Source organism: Zingiber officinale, chromosome 1A, assembly GCF_018446385.1.
Source record: "Zingiber officinale cultivar Zhangliang chromosome 1A, Zo_v1.1, whole genome shotgun sequence".
Taxonomy (NCBI): Eukaryota; Viridiplantae; Streptophyta; class Magnoliopsida; order Zingiberales; family Zingiberaceae; genus Zingiber; species Zingiber officinale.
In genome coordinates, this window is record NC_055987.1 from 3,087,464 (window position 1) to 3,108,080 (window position 20,617).

Here is a 20,617-nt window from a genome sequence, read left to right on the forward strand (position 1 = left end):
TGAATAATGCTCCCAATCTATCATCCGATTGATTGGGGCCATCCTACACTCGCAGCACAGTCCGATCGATTGGACCCTGTTCAATCGATCGCTCGATCAATTGAACACTCAGAACTTGACTCAAACTCAAGTCCTAAGTCCCAAACTCAACTCCCGGTCAACTGTGACCTGTTGGGTCTCTATGCCTAGCACTTATCCACACCTGACCAACCTTGACCTAGTCTTCTAGCCTCCTCCATTAGCCTTGCGTCCCTCGGATATCTCCCATCCTTCACGCCTTGCCTTCAAGAGCTTCCTTCGGCCTTATCCTAGTTGTCGGATTATACCACCACACTCGACTAACCTCGAACTAGCCTTCTAGCCTCCTCCATCAGCCTTGCGTCCCTCGAATATCTCCCCATCCTTCACGTCTTGCCTTCAAGAGCTTCCTTCGGCCTCATCCTAGTTATCGAGTTCTCCTTGCCAAGTCACACTAGGACTTACCTTGCCAATACCACTTGCTTGGACTTACAACCTGTGCCAAGATCACACTTGGACTTTCCAAATGTCTGTCTCCTCACCAGGACTTTCTCCCTTGCCAAGATCACACTTGGACCTTCCAATTGCCTGGCTCCTCACCAGGACTTTCTCCCTTGCCAAGATCACACTTGGACCTTCCAATTGCCTTTCTCCTCATCAGGACTTTCTCCCTTGCCAAGATCACACTTGGACTTTCCAATTGTCTGGCTTCTCACCATGACTTTCTCCTTTGTCTAACCTCTAGTTAGGACTTCCACCACTGCCTAAACTCCAGTTAGGTCTTCCAGACGCCTAACCTCCAGTTAGGACTTACCCAGTCAAATCTCCTGTCATCCCTGACCTACTTGACTTGTATTCTCATAAACCTAGTTAACCCTTTGACCATCTCAACAATCTGACGATTGCCCTAGCAATCTCCATATATTGTCAAACATCAAAACTCAAATCCCGACTCAAGCTTGACTCAACTCAAGCTTAGTCAAACTGGTCAAAGTTGACCAAGGGAAATTGCCCCAACATCAAGTGGCTCCCGAGTGAACCCACCAGGTAAATTCTTCATCAACCATGTTGGTTTCAGTGATCATGGCTACAAGTGCCTTCTCATCATTGCCTTTGTTGTGGAAGTTTGGAGCATTTTTATTCTTCTTGAGAAGACGACACTCATACTTGTAATGTCCCTCCTTCTTGTAATGATAGGACTTGTCTTTCTTTTTCTTGATTTTGCCATTGTCCTTAGCATAGAAAGCCTTCTTCTTGAATTTGTTGTTTTGACTTTCTTCTATGACATTCACCTTGGCGGTTGGCTTCGTGCCTTTGTCATCCTCCTTTGATTGAGGAGTTTCTTGCTTTCTCAATTCTTCTTCAATACGAAGAGAGTTAGCTAGACTTTCAAGTGAGATCTCTTCCTTTTTATGCTTGAGATCTCACTTGAAGTGTTTCTGAGAGGGGAGAAGTTTATCAATCAAAGCACTAACTATTATTGTCTCATCCATAACCAAATTGTGTTGAGAAAAATGATTTAACATTCTTTCCAATTCAGTGATTTGTTGTATGATGGGTCTATGGTCCATCATTTTATAATTGAAGAATATTGAGATAGGAAATTTATTACTTGTGGAGTCTTCTCTCATGTACCTTGTCTCATGTTTTTCCCATAACTCCTTGGTGGTTCCTACCGTATGGTAGATGTCAAACAGGTTGTCCCCCATGGCATTGAGGATATGACCTCTACAGATTTTATCGTCCGTCTCCCACTTCTATTTTGCACGGAGCTCATCCAATGTCTCCTATTCCCCTTCATGCGTTGATTTTAAGGTATTGAGCACATAAACCATCTTTAGGGTCACCAAGAGGAAATGAACCCTCTTCTTCCGACATATGAAGTTATTGCCATCAAACCTGTCAAACTTAACTATACTAGATGCTAGATCTTTCACAGCACTAGTCATTTTGGGTGGTAACATAAAGCGTTAGGATTATTGGTGTACTACTAGGCTAGTGCTATGAAACAAGATCAAACTTGAAAGCTTGAAAGAGAAGAATAAATATATTGAACTCTAAATCATGTTTTAAACAGTTCTTAAGACTAACTCTTATTTAGTCGGCTTCTAAAAATAAATAAGCTAAAAAAATTGACACTAAGAAGCATAGTTTGTAGAATCGCGATCCTACGCAGGATCGATTTAGGGTCAGGATCGGATCGTAGAATCATACGATCCTACCAAAAACCCTTAAAATTTTATCATACATGATTAATAATTAGAAAAAAATACCTAAAAACTCATTTACATATAAATAAATAACTAATTTTGTATATATATACAATTATTTACACTCAACACATCAAATTACATTACTACATGTACAAATTTAAATTAACTTATAATTCAACTATCATTCTCGCATAGTAATAATATTTATATTTTCATATCATAAAATGAAAGAATATAAAATATCTATTAAGACAATAATAATAACACATACAATGTCAAAAATATTTCCTTGATTTATAAGATAATTCAATTTAAATGTCAACAAAGCATCTAACGTATATAACAGAAGCTATTGAATCCTTTGATTCAAATATGAATGCCGGAAATAATCTTCTAAAGACTGGTTGATGTCACACAATACTAGACAATAGACATCCAAAAACTTATTATTTTGAGAAAAATAAATGACAGAATATTATTGATAAAAAAACTAACTCAAAAATAATTAAACATATATTTAAATAATTTAAAACTCTAATAAGATGAAAAAAAGATAATTGTTAAGGATAAACTTTGAAATTTATTAAAGATCTCTGAACGAGCTTTAATTTGATATATTATAGGCCCCGTGGTTCAATCCGAGTCAAAAGTTATGACCTCTCAAAGTTTCCACCGATCCTGCTCCGATTCTGCTCCGATTCTGCTCCGATTCTACCGATTCTGCTCCGATCCTACCAATCCTGCTGCGATCCTACTGCAAAAACGATTCTGCACGATCCTGGATCGATTTTGGGTTTCCGGATTGTAGGATCGTACGATCCTACGATCCAAATCGCGATTTTGTAAACTATGCTAAGAAGCAAGGTCCAGAGAAACTTGGCTTATAATAGTATAACGGCAAAAAAAAAAAAAAATGCCAGAGATATTAATGAATTTAATGGTTCAGATAGATCTATTTATCTATGTAATTATAAATTAAATAGTCTTAATTAATATTTGATTAGTAAGAATATTCATATCAATTTTCTTATTGACATGTAAAATTTAAAGTAAAAACTTACTTTATTAAATTTAAATATTACTTTTCACTTATTAATTTTTTTTAAATTTTTTTCACTGCTCTATGATATTTAAAGAATAAAATTTATTTTCTTATACTATTTATAAATATTAAATTTAGAAAATGGATATAGTAATTAATGTAAAAATGTTTTAATTATCTTATGTAAAATTTAAGATAAAATTTTTAATAGGATAATTAATAACGTTAATAATAAGAGAAAGACTCAAGTTAGATAGATCCATTTTTTTGCAATTATATTATATATTAAATATTTTTAATTAATCCTGGCTGAGTCAGCTTCCACCGAACTGAAAACGAGTGAACAAAAAAAATATTGTCGCGTGCCATTTAAGCGCAGGACTCTTCTGTAGTTTGCTTCCGGAGACTTTTTGCAATATTGCTTCCGGAGACTCTTCACTAGGAGCATCGCCCAACTTTGCTTTGATCTGCAACTTCCTTTTAGCAATATTTGCTTCCTGAAACTATTCTGTAGTTTGCAGCAGTTGAGCAACGATCACCTCTAGATCCACTTTATTTGGAGGTAATCAAATCTCTTATACATATATATTACTTTGCTATATATATTAATCCTTTTAATTTGTCATCAATCAAATCAATAGTTCGATCTACTACATGGCGTTTGCCCTTTGATTACTACTGCCTTTGTTTTGTTTTTGCAGCTCTTTTGGCTTGCAGATCTGAGAGAAGAAAACAGGGATCTGCCGCTGCTCTCTTCTGCAATCAAATGGCGGTGTCACTGACAGTGGTGGGGGGATGGGTCGCGCAGGCCTTCATCCAGACCTTGATCGATAAGGCCAGCGACACAGCCATCCAACTGTTTGCCGAGCGCCGGGGTTTCGCGGCGGACATGAAAAAGCTTCGCACGTCGCTGCTGGAGACTCGAATCATCCTTGACAAGGTACAGAGTAGCGGGAGCAACAGCACCAAGTGGAAGACATTGATGCGGGATCTTAAGGATGCTGCTTATGATGCTGAGGACTTGATAGATGAGTTCCAATACCATCTCCTCAGGCAGAAGATCAAAGGTGAAGAAGAGGACAAGGCAAGTGGCTCCAGTGGCCTTTCAAACATTTTTTCAGCTGCAAAAAAAAGGTTGTTTGCTTCTTCTTATTCCTTGGGGGAAGATGATATCAGAGCTAGAGTGAGGGAAATTCAAGAAAGGCTGGAGGGAATTGCTATTAGTGTGAAGGACATCATGAAAGTGTTACCACCAAATGATCAACCTGAGGTGAAGTTTCAGGCTAGAGAATCATGCTCTTCCCCGGTGACGGACATATTGTTTGGCAGAGACAAAGAACTGAATCAAGTGGTAGACTGGTTGTTGGGGTCAGCTAGTCAGGTGAAACCGGCATCGGGATTTGTCAACGATACCTTCTCCGTCTTGCCCATTGTCGGGATAGGAGGAGTTGGAAAGACTACTCTTGCTCAGTACGTGCACAAAGACAACAGAGTTCAGGATCATTTTCATCTAAAGATTTGGGTCTGTGTGTCTGACAATTTTAGTGTGCAGAGACTCACTAAATCTATAATAGAGTCAGTAACTCTTAAAAAAGAATATGATAATATAGAGTTAGAACCTCTTCAAAAAATATTCCATCAGCATATTGCAAAAAAGAAATTTCTGCTTTTTCTTGACGATGTGTGGAGCGATGATAAGAGTATCTGGGAGAAATTCTGTGCACTACTCAAAGTCGGAGAGCATGGTAGCAAAATCATTGTTACAACTCGAGATATGAAAGTTTCTAAAATGGTTAGCCCGGCGGAACCAATCTTGCTCCATGATTTAGACGAAGATGCCTTTTGGAAATTGTTCAAGAAATGCTCATTTGGTACACTCAACCCCGAAGACTATCCAGAGCTAGAAGACATTGGTAGAAAGATTGCTCGCAAGTTGAAGGGCTCACCATTAGCTGCAAAGACACTCGGCAGTGTTCTACAATTAGATTTGCGCAAGCAACACTGGGCCACCATAATGAAGAGCGACATATGGAAAGTAAAACAAGATGAAGATAGCATTATGCCAGCTCTGCATTTAAGTTATCAATATCTTAATGAAAATCTGAAGCAGTGTTTTGCTTTTTGCTCGGTGTTCACTAAAGACACCAGTTACCATAAAGCTCATTTGGTTCCGATGTGGATGGCCGAAGGTTTCATCGAAGATAATAACACAAAGAGGATGGAAGATGTTGGAAACGATTATTTTCTTGAGTTTGTTAACAGATCTTTCTTTCAAGAATTCAAACATGGATTTTATCCATATATGATGCATGACCTTATACATGATTTAGCCGAGATGATTGCTGAGGAAGAGACATGTAAAATTCAAAGTAATGAACAAACAAAGAAGCTTCCCAGTACAGTTCGGCATCTACTAGTAGAAAAAAGAAAATTGCCGCTGGAATTGTCTGGATACGACAAGTTGTGTACCTTGTTGTTGAAAAATTCACCTCCCGATAGCCTCTTCGAAAAACTAAGAAGCATTCGCGTTCTGGATTTAAGTTTTTGTGGCTTGCTGGAGTTATCTGGACATATTGGTAAATTGATTCACCTTCGTTTCCTTGATTTATCATACAATCCTGAAATTAAATTTTTGCCTGACTCATTATGCGACCTTTATAATTTGCAAACGCTAAGAGCACGGAATTGTTTTTCAATGGAGTCTATACCACAAGAATTGCATAAGTTGGTCAATCTGAGACACATTGATGCAGATAAAAAAATTTGGTTGATGATAAAGGATGTATGGAGACTAACTAATCTTCAAGAATTGCTAACATTTAGTGTTCGAGAGGGCGATGCCCTCAAGCTTGGACGACTACAGGATATGACACAGTTTCATGGAACACTTCATATTCAAAATCTTGAGAATGTGGTCGATAGCAAAGAAGCACAGCATGCTGAGTTAAAGAACAAAGTCCATCTAAAAGAATTGGTATTGGAATGGAATGATGAGAAGGATGCCAAGTTGGAAGAGGAAGTAATTGAAGGTCTGCAGCCACACGATTCACTTGAAATATTGAAAATTGAAGGGTACAATGGAGGCAGGTCACCTAGTTGGTTGATGCCCAAAGTTCTATCCAATTTGAAAAAACTTGAATTAGTAAATTGCAAGGGATGGGATGACGATCTGCCATTTATTGGTCAACGTTTGCATCTAATTGAACTTCGCATGGACAACATGCCTGCTTTGAAACGACTGAGTCATGAATTTGAAGGCAAGTGTTTTCCCAAGTTGGAAATGCTTATGTTATTCAATTTGCCGGCCTTTGAGGAGTGGTTTTGGACCGATGGCAAAGATCTATTTCCCTGCATGCGTGAACTTGTTGTCATAAATTGTCCTAAACTAAAGAGATTACCTCCCTTCCCTCCTTCCCTAGAAACGTTGATAATAAGAGGCTGTCCCGAGCTCATATTAAATAACGAAACGGCAGATGACGAGGAATGTGACCGCCTTCTACTGCCCTCACTCAAGGTATTGGAATTGAGCGACTCAGGTGAATATGCAAAACTTTTGCCTGACTGCTTGCACAATCTTTGTTTAGTTACTCGTTTGACAATAAGCCATTGTCCACACATAACGTCTATTCCTCTGGTTCAATTGGTAGAACTGCGATCGTTGGCCATCTCTTACTGTGATGAGTTGACACGGATGGAGTGCTTAAGACTCCTTAAATCCCTCGATCTATTGGAGATAATAGGATGTCCTAAGCTGGTTCAGTTGGATGTAGAAGATGAGCAAGCAGGGAGCTTGTCATCTCTGCGTAAATTATGTGTGGACAACACTGCTGTGCTTAAAATGTTTCCTCTGAGAAACTCACTGTCATTCATCAAAGAACTTGAAATTGCCTCATGTTCTGAGGAGGTGATATTTGAGGAGGCGATGCAAAGCCTCACTGCTGTTACATCTCTAATCTTCTATAATTGCAAGAAACTACAATCTCTGCCGACAGAGCTGCTGCATAGCCTTCCCTACTTAGAAGAATTAACAGTGGCTAACTGTCCACAGATCCATTCACTGCCAGATAAAGGACTTCTTCCCTCCCTATGGATGTTAACAATAGACAACTGTCCACAGATCCATTCTCTGCCGGAGAAAGGACTTCCTACCCTTCTCGAATGCCTACATATATTTGACTGTCCACAGATTCATGTGATGCCAGATCAGGAGGGGCTTCCCAAATCACTATATGTTTTCGATTGCATTGGTGATGTTCATCCAACGCTGAAGGAGCAGTCACAAAAGTTCTACACGGATAGAAATAGGAGAGTAAGTACCCCTGACGCTCATCATAGGCTCCCAAATGTCATTGCTTTTTTTTCAGATCTCTGAAAATTAACATTATTTACATTGCTCCCTTTTTTTTTTTTTTGTCTCTTGTATTGCATGTAATTTACATGGTTAACTTATATATGAAGGAAAGGGCATTGAAATAGGAATGAGAACATGGAGAGTTCAATTAATTATCACAACAAGGATCTGGTTCTTCGAGGACATAACTATGCATAAGACAAGCGGTAAAAGCATCTGTTGGAGTTTGCTGATAATAATATTCAAGTGATGACTTCGTGATATGTTCTTATGTCAATATATACAGCCTTTAGAATCTGGTATGCGAACAATAATTTGCTTATTGTGTCATCTGTATGGATTTCTTTAATTTTCATTGGCATATGTGCGAACTTGCTAAATAATTTGTGTATTCTGACATTCGAATATTGTGTAACTATTATTATCATCGAATCTGTGATTTCTATATTTAAATTTGGAACTTATTTAATAATTATGTTGAGTTTTCTACTTGCTCTTAATTCTTAACTCCTAGATATTCCGTTTTAATATATTTATTATTTTTAAATGAAAATTTAATCTTTGTACGAGATTTTTCTTATGCGTGTAAGATAGCTATTTTTTGTTTCTTTCGTCATTGTAAGTTAGTTTGAGATCAATTTTGGTTGCATAAATTTATATAACATATATATCTATATATCTTAGTGTGAACTTATTATTATTATATTTTCCTTTAATAGCTGTGGGATTAATTGCATAAGTTTTAAAGATCTCATTATCATTAATATGTTGCTCAAATTGGTACTTGGAATTTGCATAATCGTTTTCATCCTTTCCATGATCTTGTCAATAGATCCCATTCATATCCTTAAGTGTTGAAATTCTGCTAAATTAATATATAGAGACAAAAAAACAATCTTTAGTAGAGGAGAAACCATTTTAGAATTTTGATTATTATACGATAATTATGATTATTTCTTAACTTTTCATATATAGAAATAGATAACTATAAATAACACCTCTTATGTGATATTAAACGAACAAAATTGAAATATAGATGAAATATAATCGAACGGGATGGAATATATATAATGAAATAGACTCATTTTCAGGTTCCATGAAATGAGACATGGGATGGCCACTACAAAGAAATTCAGGGAGCTAAGAAGGAAATTTCATACTCATATTGTTCATATAGGTTGAGAACGGGTATGAGGTTGAATTTTTAGTTGTTTTCTAGCTCATTTACATAAGTTGTTATGCTACGTATTTTATTATTTTTTAGACTATATTATATATATTTATAATTACTGGGCTTAGATTTGATCTCGGATTGCTACATAGTTCATATGGGTTTGGTTCGTATCGGGCAAAGCAAAGTCCTATTTTAGGAAGAAAGCTATAATAGATGTTTTTTATTTTAAAGGAATAAAGTTAAGAACTTAAGTTATAAATTTGAATTAAAAGTGTCGGTTCTGTTATAACTAAGTGTTAATTGTACGTGATCCGTCCAGAAGCCGAGTGAAGTGGAGTACTGGTGATGATAAGAACATTGACGGAGAGATGAATTTGAGGCTGGGGAGAGGATCATCAATGGTACTCATGGCCCTACAAACACCAAAGATCAAGTACCCGGAAGCATTAAAACGAGAATCAAGGAAGAGTTCTTAGCATAGGCTTTCCGACGTTCAATTCAGAAGAGAGGTCGAGTGAAAATAAGATGAACAGTGCATGTAAGTAAGACTATTGTAAAATGCGTACCTGACCAATGGAGAGGACCTGTCTTTTTGTATTATTTTTTATGACCTTCGTAATCATAAGGCATCAAAGAATGTCGGATGTCAGGGGGTGTCGAGTGAAAGAAGATGTATGACAGACTTCCATTGGGTAGAAGAAGGTTCTATAGTTTGTATGTGACAGAGCATTGGAATATTCTTTGACGAATAACTGTAATTCTCTGTCAAACTGTTACGATTCCCTGACAATGGTCCTCTAGGGGTCCGATCGGCTAAGAAGCTAACTAAGGGTAAGGCTGGGTCGGTGCCTAGGAGAAGCGAGGGGATTGAGCCCTGAGAACCTGACCGGTTTGGAGCTAGTCGGGCACTGCCAGTGCCCAGGAGAAGCAAGGGGACTGAGCCCTGAGGACCTGACCAGTATGGAGCCGGTTGTGCGCAAGACTGGGCTAGTGCCCAAGAGAAGCGAGGGGACTGAGCCCTGAGGATCTTACTGGGCTGGAGCTGGTCGGGAGTAAGGTTGGGTCGGTGCCCAGGAGAAATGAGAGGACTGAGTTCTAAGGACCTTGTCGGGTTGGAGCTCGTCGGGAGTAAGGTTGGCCTAGGAGAAGCTAGGGGACTGAGCCCTGAGGGTTCGACCGTGCTGGAGTTGGTTGGGTGAAAAGGAGTCGACAACCTTTGCGTATTCCTTGACCTTGACTGTCACCTCCTCCTGATTTTTTTGACTTCCACATCATTTTGATCATTGACCTTACGCCATTCTGGGCTCCACACTTTATACGTTGTATCATAAGCCTCCCCTCCTAGTCTAGTCAAAGGAGGTTCATGTCTAATTGACTAGACTACAGTCTTGTGCGAGTGTGCCCCTTCGCCCTCTGCTATTACCATAAATATCCCTTCTTCCCCATACTGCCTGTGTTTGTCCATCTTCCTTTTCCCAAACAAAATAGCTATCGTACGATCTTCGATGACAATTCACCTACCCCTTTATCCAATATCCAATGGTCTTTGGGAGGTTGGTTCATCTCTTGATGCAATCGTATGGTTCATATCCCATGATTCTTCTTTAAAAGGCCCGACGATGTCTAGCCTACATATCCAATTGTAGGTGTTGTAGAGGCCGCCAAGAGGGGGGTGAATTGCTGCTGAAAAATAAAAACTATACCCTCCTCGGATTTCAACTCAGAAAATCAATAGCAAAATAATAACAAATAAAGAAATAGAAATTAAGCAGAAGACAGGAATTTAACCTGGTTACAACCAAGGAGGTTGTTAATCCAGGGCAATGAGAAGCGCACTAAAAAAAATCTCCTTTACTGAAGACGGAGAAGCCTTTTACACTTTGGAAGCTTAGTACTATTGCTAGGAATGGCTACACGATTGATTGCTTGAGTTGTTGTTGAATTCCTAGCTCCAGGGGCCTTTAAATAGCCTCTGAAAATTCTATCCCGAGGGTCCAGAGGCGCCAAGGCGCCTCCAGGGAGTGAGCGAATAAAACTTTATCCGCAGTGCAAATGGTCAGTTTTGACCTGTTGAAGGCGCCTTCATCAAGACTGAAGGCGCCTCCAAGGCAGATGGAGGCGCCTTCATCAAGGCCGAAGGCACCTTCAAGATGGAGGCGCCTTCAAGCTGGAGGCGCCTCCAAGCTGGCAGCTTGAAATTCCAGCTTGTTTCTTTGCTTCGCTTTGACTTTCGACGCTCCGATCTTTTGGGTGATTGCGGCCAACCGGAATAGGGCTCACCCGAACTCAATTCCTGGCCTTCTCCTCAAGCAGGCTTCCATCCGGCTTCTCGTCCCTCGAACGCCGTGCACGTTCTTCTCGCTCCACCGGAGTACTCTTCCGCAGCTCTCTCATCCTTCAGACGCACCGAGCCCGTCGGCTCCCTTCCCGTGTCGTCCTTCTCGCTAGCTGCGTCTTCCGCTCGACTTCCTGCGCTCCTAAGCTCCTTCACACTCAGACACAGGGATCAAACACAAAGCAGGACCTAACCAACTTGGTTGATCACATCAAAACTACCACGGGGTCCAACACCCTTGCCCCTATTGTGACTCTTTATCAACTCCCTTCAACAACTCTCACCATAGTGATGGAATCAGAATCTCATCCCTGGACTATGATTGGGAAGCTTCAACAACTTTGGCTAAAGGTAAAACAAAAAACTCAACTACTTGCCGAAAAGAGGAAGCCCTAGCAAAGGCGTTGCAAGCCAAGGATTTTCACTGCTCGATCCAAAAGGAACTAGAGGGGCGCTTGCTTGCCGCCTAGTCCAAGGTCTGAGTGGAGATTGCTATGAAGAGTAAAGCTTCTTCAGACATAATTGATAGGTCTTGGGCACTGCATGACATTTGAACTAAGCATTTGTCCGTAATATCCTATATGACCAAAGAGGTGAAGACCAAGGACTTGATGATATTGCAACAACAACAGAACTTGGAGTCACTAATAGCCGAGCGAGATTCTCTACAAGCCAAACTAGAACAAGCTAGGTCCAAACTGGTGAATAAATGTGGGAAGGCTAGGCGAGTAGCGTACTTCTGTCCCAACTACAATTCGACCGTACACGCTCACTTGGGACTGGAGGAGCAGTGTGGCCACTCTAAGAAGGATATTTGATGGCTGATCTACCCTAGAAATTTTAGAACCTCTAATAATTATAACAAAGAGAGAGAGAGAGAGAGAGAGAGAGAGAGAGAGAGAGGCTAAATTGTCCTTGTATTATGTTTTTATTAATGAAATATGGGTATGTGTTTCTTTAATTGCCCTTCTATTCATTTCTCCCTTTTTGAAATGATTCTTCTAGATTTGAACGTTTATAATTGGGTAGAGCGGCGATTGGGATAGGAGCTAGGTAGAGCAACGATTGAGATATGAGTTGGTTAGAGTGACGAGTTAGATAGAAGCCGAGCAAAGCGACAATCGAGATAGGAGCCGGTTAGAGCGATGAGTGAGATAGGAGTCGGGCAGAGCGACGATCGAGATAGGAGCTAGTTAGAGCAGCTGTAGAGATGTGAGCCGGACAGAGCGACTATTTAGATGGGAGCCGGGTAGACGACTGTATAGATAAGAGCCGAGCAGAGTGGCTGTATAGATAGGAGTTGGGTAGAGCGGCTACATAGATAAGAGCCGGGTAGAGCAGTTGTATACATAAGAGCCGGGCAGAGCGGCGATCGAGATAAGAGTTGGGCAGAGCAGCTATAGAGATGAGAGCTGAGCAGAGCGGCTGTTTAGATGGGAGCCGGGTAGAGTGGCGATCGAGATAGGAGCCGAGCAAATGATTGTTTAGATAAGAGCCGGGCAAAACGACTGTATAGATGGGAGCCAGACAGAGCGATTGTTTAGATGGGAGCCGAACAGAGTGGTTGTATAGATAAGTGTCGAGCAGAGCGGTTGTATAGATAAGAGCCAGGCAGAGCAGCTGTAGAGATGGGAGCCGAGTAGAGCCGCTGTTTAAATAGGAGTCGGGCCGAGCGGTTGTATAGATAAGAGTCGGGTGGGATTTTAATCCTGACTAGGAAGTTATAGGTGCGAGAGCCCTACTTACTTATAACTTGCACGGGGCGAGAGTCGGGAATCCGACCGGGAGGTCGTTGGGATGTGAGAGTCCTGCTCGATTATAACTCACACGAGGTGAGAGTCTAAAATTCGACCAGGAGGTCGTTGGGACGTGAGAGCCCTGCTCACTTATAATTCGCATAGGGAGAGAATCTAGAATCTAATTAAGAGGTCGTTGGGAAGCGAGAGCCCTACTCACTTATAACTAGTACGGGGGGTCTGGAATCCGATGGGAGGTCATTGGGACGTGAGAGCCCTGCTCATTTATAACGCACAAGGGGCGAGAGTATGAAATTTAACCGAGAGGTCATTGGGATGCGAGAGTCTTGCTCGCTTATAACTCACACGAGATGAGAGTTTGGAATATGTTAATTAGATAAATGTTAATACAGATAGAGAATGCTCCCTGATAATGTTTTTTTTTATCGTGAAATGATTTCAAAAGAATTTAAGCGCTGAATCCCTCTAACTACACTAATGTAGTATAGAAATGACTCAGGTCGTCTCCCAATGAATGCAATGAAAGGATGATAATCTAGGATTGTATGTTTTTCATATTTTTAGGGTTTTTAATATGAATATGGGGTTTGAGTTTTGAATTATGAATCTAACAAAAGAAAAGCAATGCAAGTACGAAATCTAATTCTAATGCTGAAATGGAATCTAACTAAGTGTCAACAATTAATCCACAACATATTGTCATTCTACGCTATGAGTTTCACCATCACACAATTAAACTAAGGAAGGAAATAACAAAGCATTAAATGAAACCTAATCTAGTAAATGAAAGACAATGCAAGTAATGAAAGCTAAGTCTAACCTATCTACAACTGCAGAAAATAAAAGGGCAACATAAAGTAAAACGTTAACGAAACTAAGCATGTAATGAAACCTAAACTATTCTATCCTAATTGCATTCAATCGAAACTAGAACTTAACGAAATTAAAAGAATAAGACAAAACAAGAATTAAACAAACTAAAATACACCAAATTGAACCTAACTATTTAAAGAGACATTTCATCGAACACATGGCATGCATGAAACAAATGAAGCAAGATTAGTGCAATTTAAACATGGAGAATCAAGTTCAATACAAGCATTCAATTAAAATTCAACACAAGTAAATTGACACAATTAATGAACATTAACATGAATAAAACTAAGTTAACCAAATCACAATCTACACTCAACTTCAATACCAAGTGATCCGGCGGGAAGGACGGGGGACCCGCATAGAAGGGGGTCAGTGACATGTGGGAGTCAAAAGTCAAGAGGGTCGACCCTGAGGTCCTGTCGAGCGAGTCGGTCATCCGATCAGCCGATCGGCCGGGAATCTCCCAGGTCGGATGAAAGACAGCTCGTCCACAGGCTGGGTTTCTGACGCTTGGGTAAAAGAGCTTCTGTGCCGAGCGGCCAGGCTGGCACGGCTGATTCGCAGATCAGTGAGGAGTAATCTCATCCGAGGCGTAATCTCATCCGAGCACATGACCGGGGGCCTGCCCGCTTGGTCCGATATACTCACTGTTAGAGTGTATACTAAAAGCCTAGCTTTTGGTATAAACATTTATCTAGAAATAAAAATCACATTGGTCAAATGTCTACATTTGTGATAAATGTAGTTGTTCAATTAATTTATATTGTAGATAACATGGTGTGTGGTGTCACACACAGAGGATCATGTTATCAGTACCTTATAAATTATAAACAGTAGCTCACGACCAAAATGGAAAGGAACAAACCATTAGAAGGTCGTAGTGTAATTAGGTGTCAGTTTATCTTGACTGTATAATTACACTAGTACACTTAGAGTGTATTGAGTAGGACCATTTGAGGTCGGTTCTTTTATACTGATTTTATAAAGAAACAAAGACCTCGGTTATTATGGAAGTGTGTGCTCTTAATCCTGATATAATAACAAGCACATATATTTGATATTTATTTCTTTAATTTATCAATGGGTGAGATTTAGTTCGATGAATCAATAAGCCCGATAAGTTGGGAAATGGTATCACTTATAGTGTGTGTTGTTGATTATAGAAGGAAACTGTGTCCTAGAGATACTAGGTTGAGAATGTCCCCAAGAGGAGCTCATAAGGATTGTCATGTTAAACCCTGCAGGTGGACTTAGTCCGACATGACAATGAAGTTGAGTGGTACTATTCTTGAAGCTAGATATTAATTAAGTGAGTTGTCAGTAACTTACTTAATTAGTGGACATTTGTTATCTTAACCACAGGGAGACTAACACACTCATAATAAGAAGGAGCCCAAAATGTAATTTGGGATTGGTGCGGTAGTTCAATAATAGTTCTTTAGTGGAATGAATTATTATTGATGGAATTAAGTTGTGTGTTCGGGGCGAACACGGGAAGCTTAATTTCATCGGGAGACCAAAACCAATTCCTCCTCTCGGTCCCTATCGTAGCCTCTTGTATATAGAGATTTATACCCACCACATACCCACCTTCTTACCCAACCAATAGGGGCCGGCCCACCACATATCCCTCAGGCTGATCCATATATATCTCTTCTTCTAGATCTCCATTCAGGAATGCCGTTTTGACATCCATTTGATGGACCTCAAGATGATATATGGATGCTAATGCGATTAACACTCGGATTGTAGTAATTCTGGTAACAGGAGAATAAGTGTCAAAATAGTCAATCCCTTCTTTTTGTTTGAATCCCTTAGCAACTAGGCGGGCTTTGAATTTATCTACTGACCCATCAGGTTTTAGTTTTCTCTTAAACACCCATTTACATCCTATAGTGATACACCCAGGAGGTAAATCTACCAACTCCCAAGTGGCATTAGAGATAATAGAGTCCATTTCACTTTTAATAGCCTCTTTCCAGTGTTTAGCTTTAGGAGAAGTCATAGCATCTCTATATGTCACAGGATCACCTTCTACATTATAGGTGATAAAGTCCTGACCTAAATCCGTAGACACACGTTGCCTCTTGCTCCTTCTTGGTTCTGTATACTCACTAGATTCATCTAGTCTAGAGTGACTTGAGGAAGGTGTACCCACTACGGATAGTGGGACCTCTACGGAAGAAGGCTCATTTCTAGTAGAAATACTAGATTGAGGTGTTCTCGTCTTCATAGGAAATATATCCTCAAAAATTGTAGTATCGCGAAGTTCTACAATAGTATTTGCATCTATTCCAGGAATTTCTGATTTAATAATCAGGAACATATATGCAATACTATTTTGAGCATAACCCAAGAAGATACCATTTACGGTCTTTGGACCAAGTTTTTTCCTTCTGTGTTCAGGTACTAGTACCTTTGCAAGGCACCCCCACACTTTAAGATATTTCAAACTTGTCCTTTGGCCTTTCCAAAGCTCATATGGTGTTTTATCCCTTGACTTCATTGGGACTCTATTTAGCACATGGCATGCAGTGTATAGAGCCCCCCCACATAAAGTTGGGTAACCCAGAACTGCCTAACATGGAATTAATCATATCTTCAAGGGTTCGATTTTTTCGTTCTGCTATACCGTTGGATTGAGGACTATATGGAGCAGTTACCTCATGGATTATACCTGTATCTTGACAAAATTTTTGAAACAGGTTCGAGCTAAATTCTCCACCCCTATCAGACCTTAACCTCTTAATAGTTTTATCGGTTTGATTCTCAGCTTCAGATTTAAAAACCATAAATTTATCTAAAGCTTCATCCTTGGTTTTTAGCAAATAAACATAACAATAACGAGAGTGATCATCAATGAATGTGATGAAATACTTTTATGATCTCTCGTTATTACACCGTTAAACTCACAACAATCAGTATGGATTAATTCTAAAATATCAGAATTTCTATCAATTGATTTGAAGGGTTTTCGGGTTTGTTTATATTGCACACAAACTTCACATTTTTTCCTATCATTTATAGCATATTTAGGAATCATGTCAAGGTTCATCATCCTTTTCACGGTATTAGAATTGACATGTCCTAATCTGTCATGTCATATATCATAAGACTCAATGTTATATGAACAACCAATATTAGTAGATTTATTTAAGGTAGCATTTTCTACATTGAGTTTGAATAAACCTTCATTAAGGTAATCTTTTCCAATAAAGGTTCCAAAATGTAATATTACAACTTTATTACATTTAAAGTTCAACTCATAACCAGCACGGACTAACTTTGATCCGCTAATCAAATTCCGACGGACCGCTGGAACATGGTGCACCTCATGCAGTGACAGGACTTTTCCAGAGATGAACCTCAGGTCAACTTGTCCTATCCCAAACACCCTGGCTGCTGAATGGTTCCCCATGGTGATGGAAGTGCCTTCAATTACCTGATAAATAAGGAAGGCAGAGTGATCAGCACAACAGTGTACATTAGCACCTGTATCAACTAACCATTCATTGGGTTGATAGATCAAGTTTAGTTCGGGTTTGAAGGTAACAAACCTATCGCTGGTGTCGTTACTAGCAGTCACGACATTTACTTGTGCCTTGGTATTGGACGTATTGCTTTGGTTTTTCTCCTTGTTTTTTCGCTTAGGGCAGAATTTGGCATAATGTCCAACCTGTCCACATGCCCAGCAAGGCTTAGGTTTGGTTCCAGTTTTCTTTTGAACCTTTGGGTTGGGTTTCATCTTGTTCTTCATTTTCTGATTTTTGAATTTCTTCTTGTCAGATGAGACTACTACATTCGCCTTTGTAATAAAATTCATTCTTGTATCATCATTTTTATGTTGCTTCCGATGTTCTTCTTCGATATTTAAGGCAATCATCAAATCTTCTAGAGAGATTTTACCTCTTCGATGTTTAAGAGTCATGTCAAAATCTTCCCAACTCGGAGGTAATTTTTCGATTATAGACAAGACCTGAAATTTTTCAGGTAATGACATATCTCCTTCAGCAAGACCATGAATTTGAACTTGGAATTCATGTGCCTGCTCAACCACAGATTTGCCTTCAACCATTTTGAAGTTCAGGAATTTTGCCACAGTATACTTTTTTAAATCAGAATCTTCGGAGTTATATTTTTTATCCAAAGATTTCCACAGCTCTTTAGCTGAAGAGGTTGAGCAGTACACATCAAATAGTGCGTCTGAGAGGGCAGACAGGATTCTCCCATGGCAGAGATAATCCCTCTGCTTAAACCTCTCTAAGGCAGCACTACAGGCAGGTTCCTCTTCATTAGGTGAAGGAGGGTCTGTTTCTATAACGGAGAATAGCCCTAGCGTAGTAAGCCAAAATTTCATCCGTTGTTGCCAACGTCTGAAGTTTTGCCCGTAAAATTTCTCGGGTCTAGCACTAGCCTCATCAGATCCTATTACCCTATCATTCATCATGTCTATTGATGCAGGCAATAAATTCTCTAAGAATGTTGTAAAAATATTGCAATATAAGCAGTATTATATTCGCACAAAATATAGCATGCAATAGACAGATAAATAAAGGAGTAGGGTTTAGAATATAGTTATTCGGTTGAAGCGTCGGCACGCCGACTGTCCTTAGATAATTTATTGCCGCCTCACGGTGCAAAGGCTCTCCGGCAAAATTCCCCCAAGATCCGACAACCGCTCGTCTCGTCCGTAGGTTCACTCCAAAACGGACGCGACACTCGGACCCAACCTCAGATCGCCAGAAGACCAAGCCTCAGGACAAGAAAGCAGAAAAACCGTGCAGAATGAATCGCACAGAGAAGGGAGAAGAAGGAGAAAGCTCGAGGTTTGAGTGAAGAATAGAGGTGCTGCAAGTCCCCTTTTATTCACCCTGAGAAGACCAAGCCTTAGAATGAACCAAACCAGCAAAAACAAACCGGGCCACCCGTGAGCGCAAGGCCCACGGGTTGGGGATTTGCACCCACGTTAATCGCATACATGACGCCCGATTTATGAATTTCCGATTCGAACCTCCCAAATCCATTCGATTTGGGCTTGGCCCGCGCATGCATGTAGGTCTCCTTATCATTGCTAAGCAAGGATGGAAGGGCTTCCTATATAAGCTCTTCCAAGCTTCTCCACTTAGCAATGTGAGACTAAAAACACTACAAAAAAATGTTTTGAATTTAAAACAAAATTCAACAAGAGCATGATTCTCTGACCTGAAACTTCACCTCAGGTTGCTTCCCTCTATCATTTGGTAACAACACACTCATGATGCTCTTCATACTTTTAGCAATTCTCTCCAGCCTTTCTTGAATCTCCCTCACTCTAGCTCCCATATCATGAGAAGAACCAAACAACTTTTTTTTTTTGCAGCAGACAAAATGTTTGGAAGGCCACTGGAGCCACTGGCCTTGTCCTCTTCTTCACCTTTGATCTTCTGCCTGAGTACATGGAATTGGAACTCATCTATCAAGTCCTCAGCATCATAATTCATAAGCAGCATCCTTGAGTTTCTTCATCAATGTCTTCCACTTGGTGTTGTCGCTACGACTAATATGTACCTCGTCAAGGATGATTTGAGTCTCCAGCAGCGACGTGCACAGCTTTTCCATATTCTCCGCGCAACCCCAGCGCTCGGCAAACAGTCGGATGGCTTTGTCGCTGGCCTTATCGAACAAGGTTTGGAAGAAGGCCTGTGCGAACCATCCCCCACTGTTAGTGAGGCCGCCATTAGATTGCAGAAGAGGGCAGATCCTTGTTCTTCTCTCAGATCTGCAAGCCAAAAAAGCTACAAAAACAAAAGAAAAACAATCGTGATCAATTGCAGTTGAATCCGCCGTGCCATCCCAGCCCCACGGCCACAAGGTAAATCAGAAAATTATAGTATTTTTCTCAATTTTATCAAGATGAGATTCGGTTTCTTATCTATCGTAGCAATATCTACCCATAGAAAAGTAATTTGTGTAGGAAATTTGATTACCTCCAAATAAAATGGATCCGGAGATGATCGTTGGCTTGCTGCCGTTGTGTGGGCGATGCTTCGATCTTCAAACTACAAAGTAGTCTCCGAAAGCAAATATTGCTGCCGTATACAAACTACATAATACCAGGAAATTGGAGATCAATAATTTTTTCAACGCGTCAGGATTAAATAAAAATAATTAATATAAATAATACAATCCATCTGAACTCAACCGTTCATTCAATTCAACAAAAATTTCTCTTCCATTCATTTTTTATGAAAACTGACTAATCAAGCATTAATTAAATATATTTTATTTATAATCAAATTGACAAATCGATCCATCTGGACCATAAATTCAATAATATCTCTTTCATTTCATCTTTTTTTTTTCCGTCTCACTTTCTTAAGCGGAGTTTTCATGGACCATTAAATTCGTCAATCCCTAATTTTTTTTCCACGCGTTCTTCTTAACTATCTATACTGGATATTTTTCTTTTAAAAATTATTAAAACAGCACTTTATTATATCTCTAAAATAAAGCGGCCTTGTTGAATGAAATATGTTACAACTCAATATAAAAATAATCTTCACGTTAAATTGCAATCAAAATTTCCATTGCCATTAACAGCGTCAAATTGCAATCATTAACAAAAGAATAAGAGAAGATCATGAAAGACCAATGGTGAAAGTTTCCATGGGTTGATGAATTATCATCTTCAAGTCATATTAGTCCCAACTATTTAGGCTCCCTCCCTCATACGGATCTTATCATTCATTGAACTTATATAAAATTATCTGAACAGACTATTTTCAATTTGTCTTTAAAATATTTTGAAACAGGAAAAAAAACATATACTTTTTCAAAGAAAAATGACAATGTTATGAAGGGCCTTATAAATA

General features: G+C 39.6%; 1 protein-coding gene and 1 long non-coding RNA gene across 3 annotated transcripts; one reads left to right on the forward strand and one right to left on the reverse strand.

Moving 5' to 3' along the window:
- The first annotated feature begins 3,657 nt into the window (after positions 1 to 3,657).
- On the forward strand, positions 3,658 to 8,007 carry LOC122015628 (putative disease resistance protein RGA1). Of its 2 annotated transcripts, XM_042572631.1 has the most exons (3): positions 3,658 to 3,835; positions 3,975 to 7,582; positions 7,732 to 8,007. In XM_042572631.1, exons 2-3 carry the CDS (start codon positions 4,040 to 4,042, stop codon positions 7,747 to 7,749), a joined length of 3,561 nt encoding a protein of 1,186 aa, XP_042428565.1. In that variant the 5' UTR covers positions 3,658 to 3,835; positions 3,975 to 4,039; the 3' UTR covers positions 7,750 to 8,007. The 2 variants fall into 2 exon arrangements, with proteins under 2 accessions (XP_042428565.1, XP_042428556.1); XM_042572622.1 differs by lacking the exon at positions 7,732 to 8,007 and having other exon boundaries at positions 3,975 to 7,710.
- LOC122015640 lies at positions 5,758 to 19,910 on the reverse strand. The gene is made up of 3 exons (XR_006120940.1): positions 19,733 to 19,910; positions 18,969 to 19,540; positions 5,758 to 5,891 (listed from the first exon to the last, which is right to left on the reverse strand). It is a non-coding gene; the product is annotated as an uncharacterized LOC122015640 (long non-coding RNA).
- Positions 19,911 to 20,617: the final 707 nt, after the last annotated feature.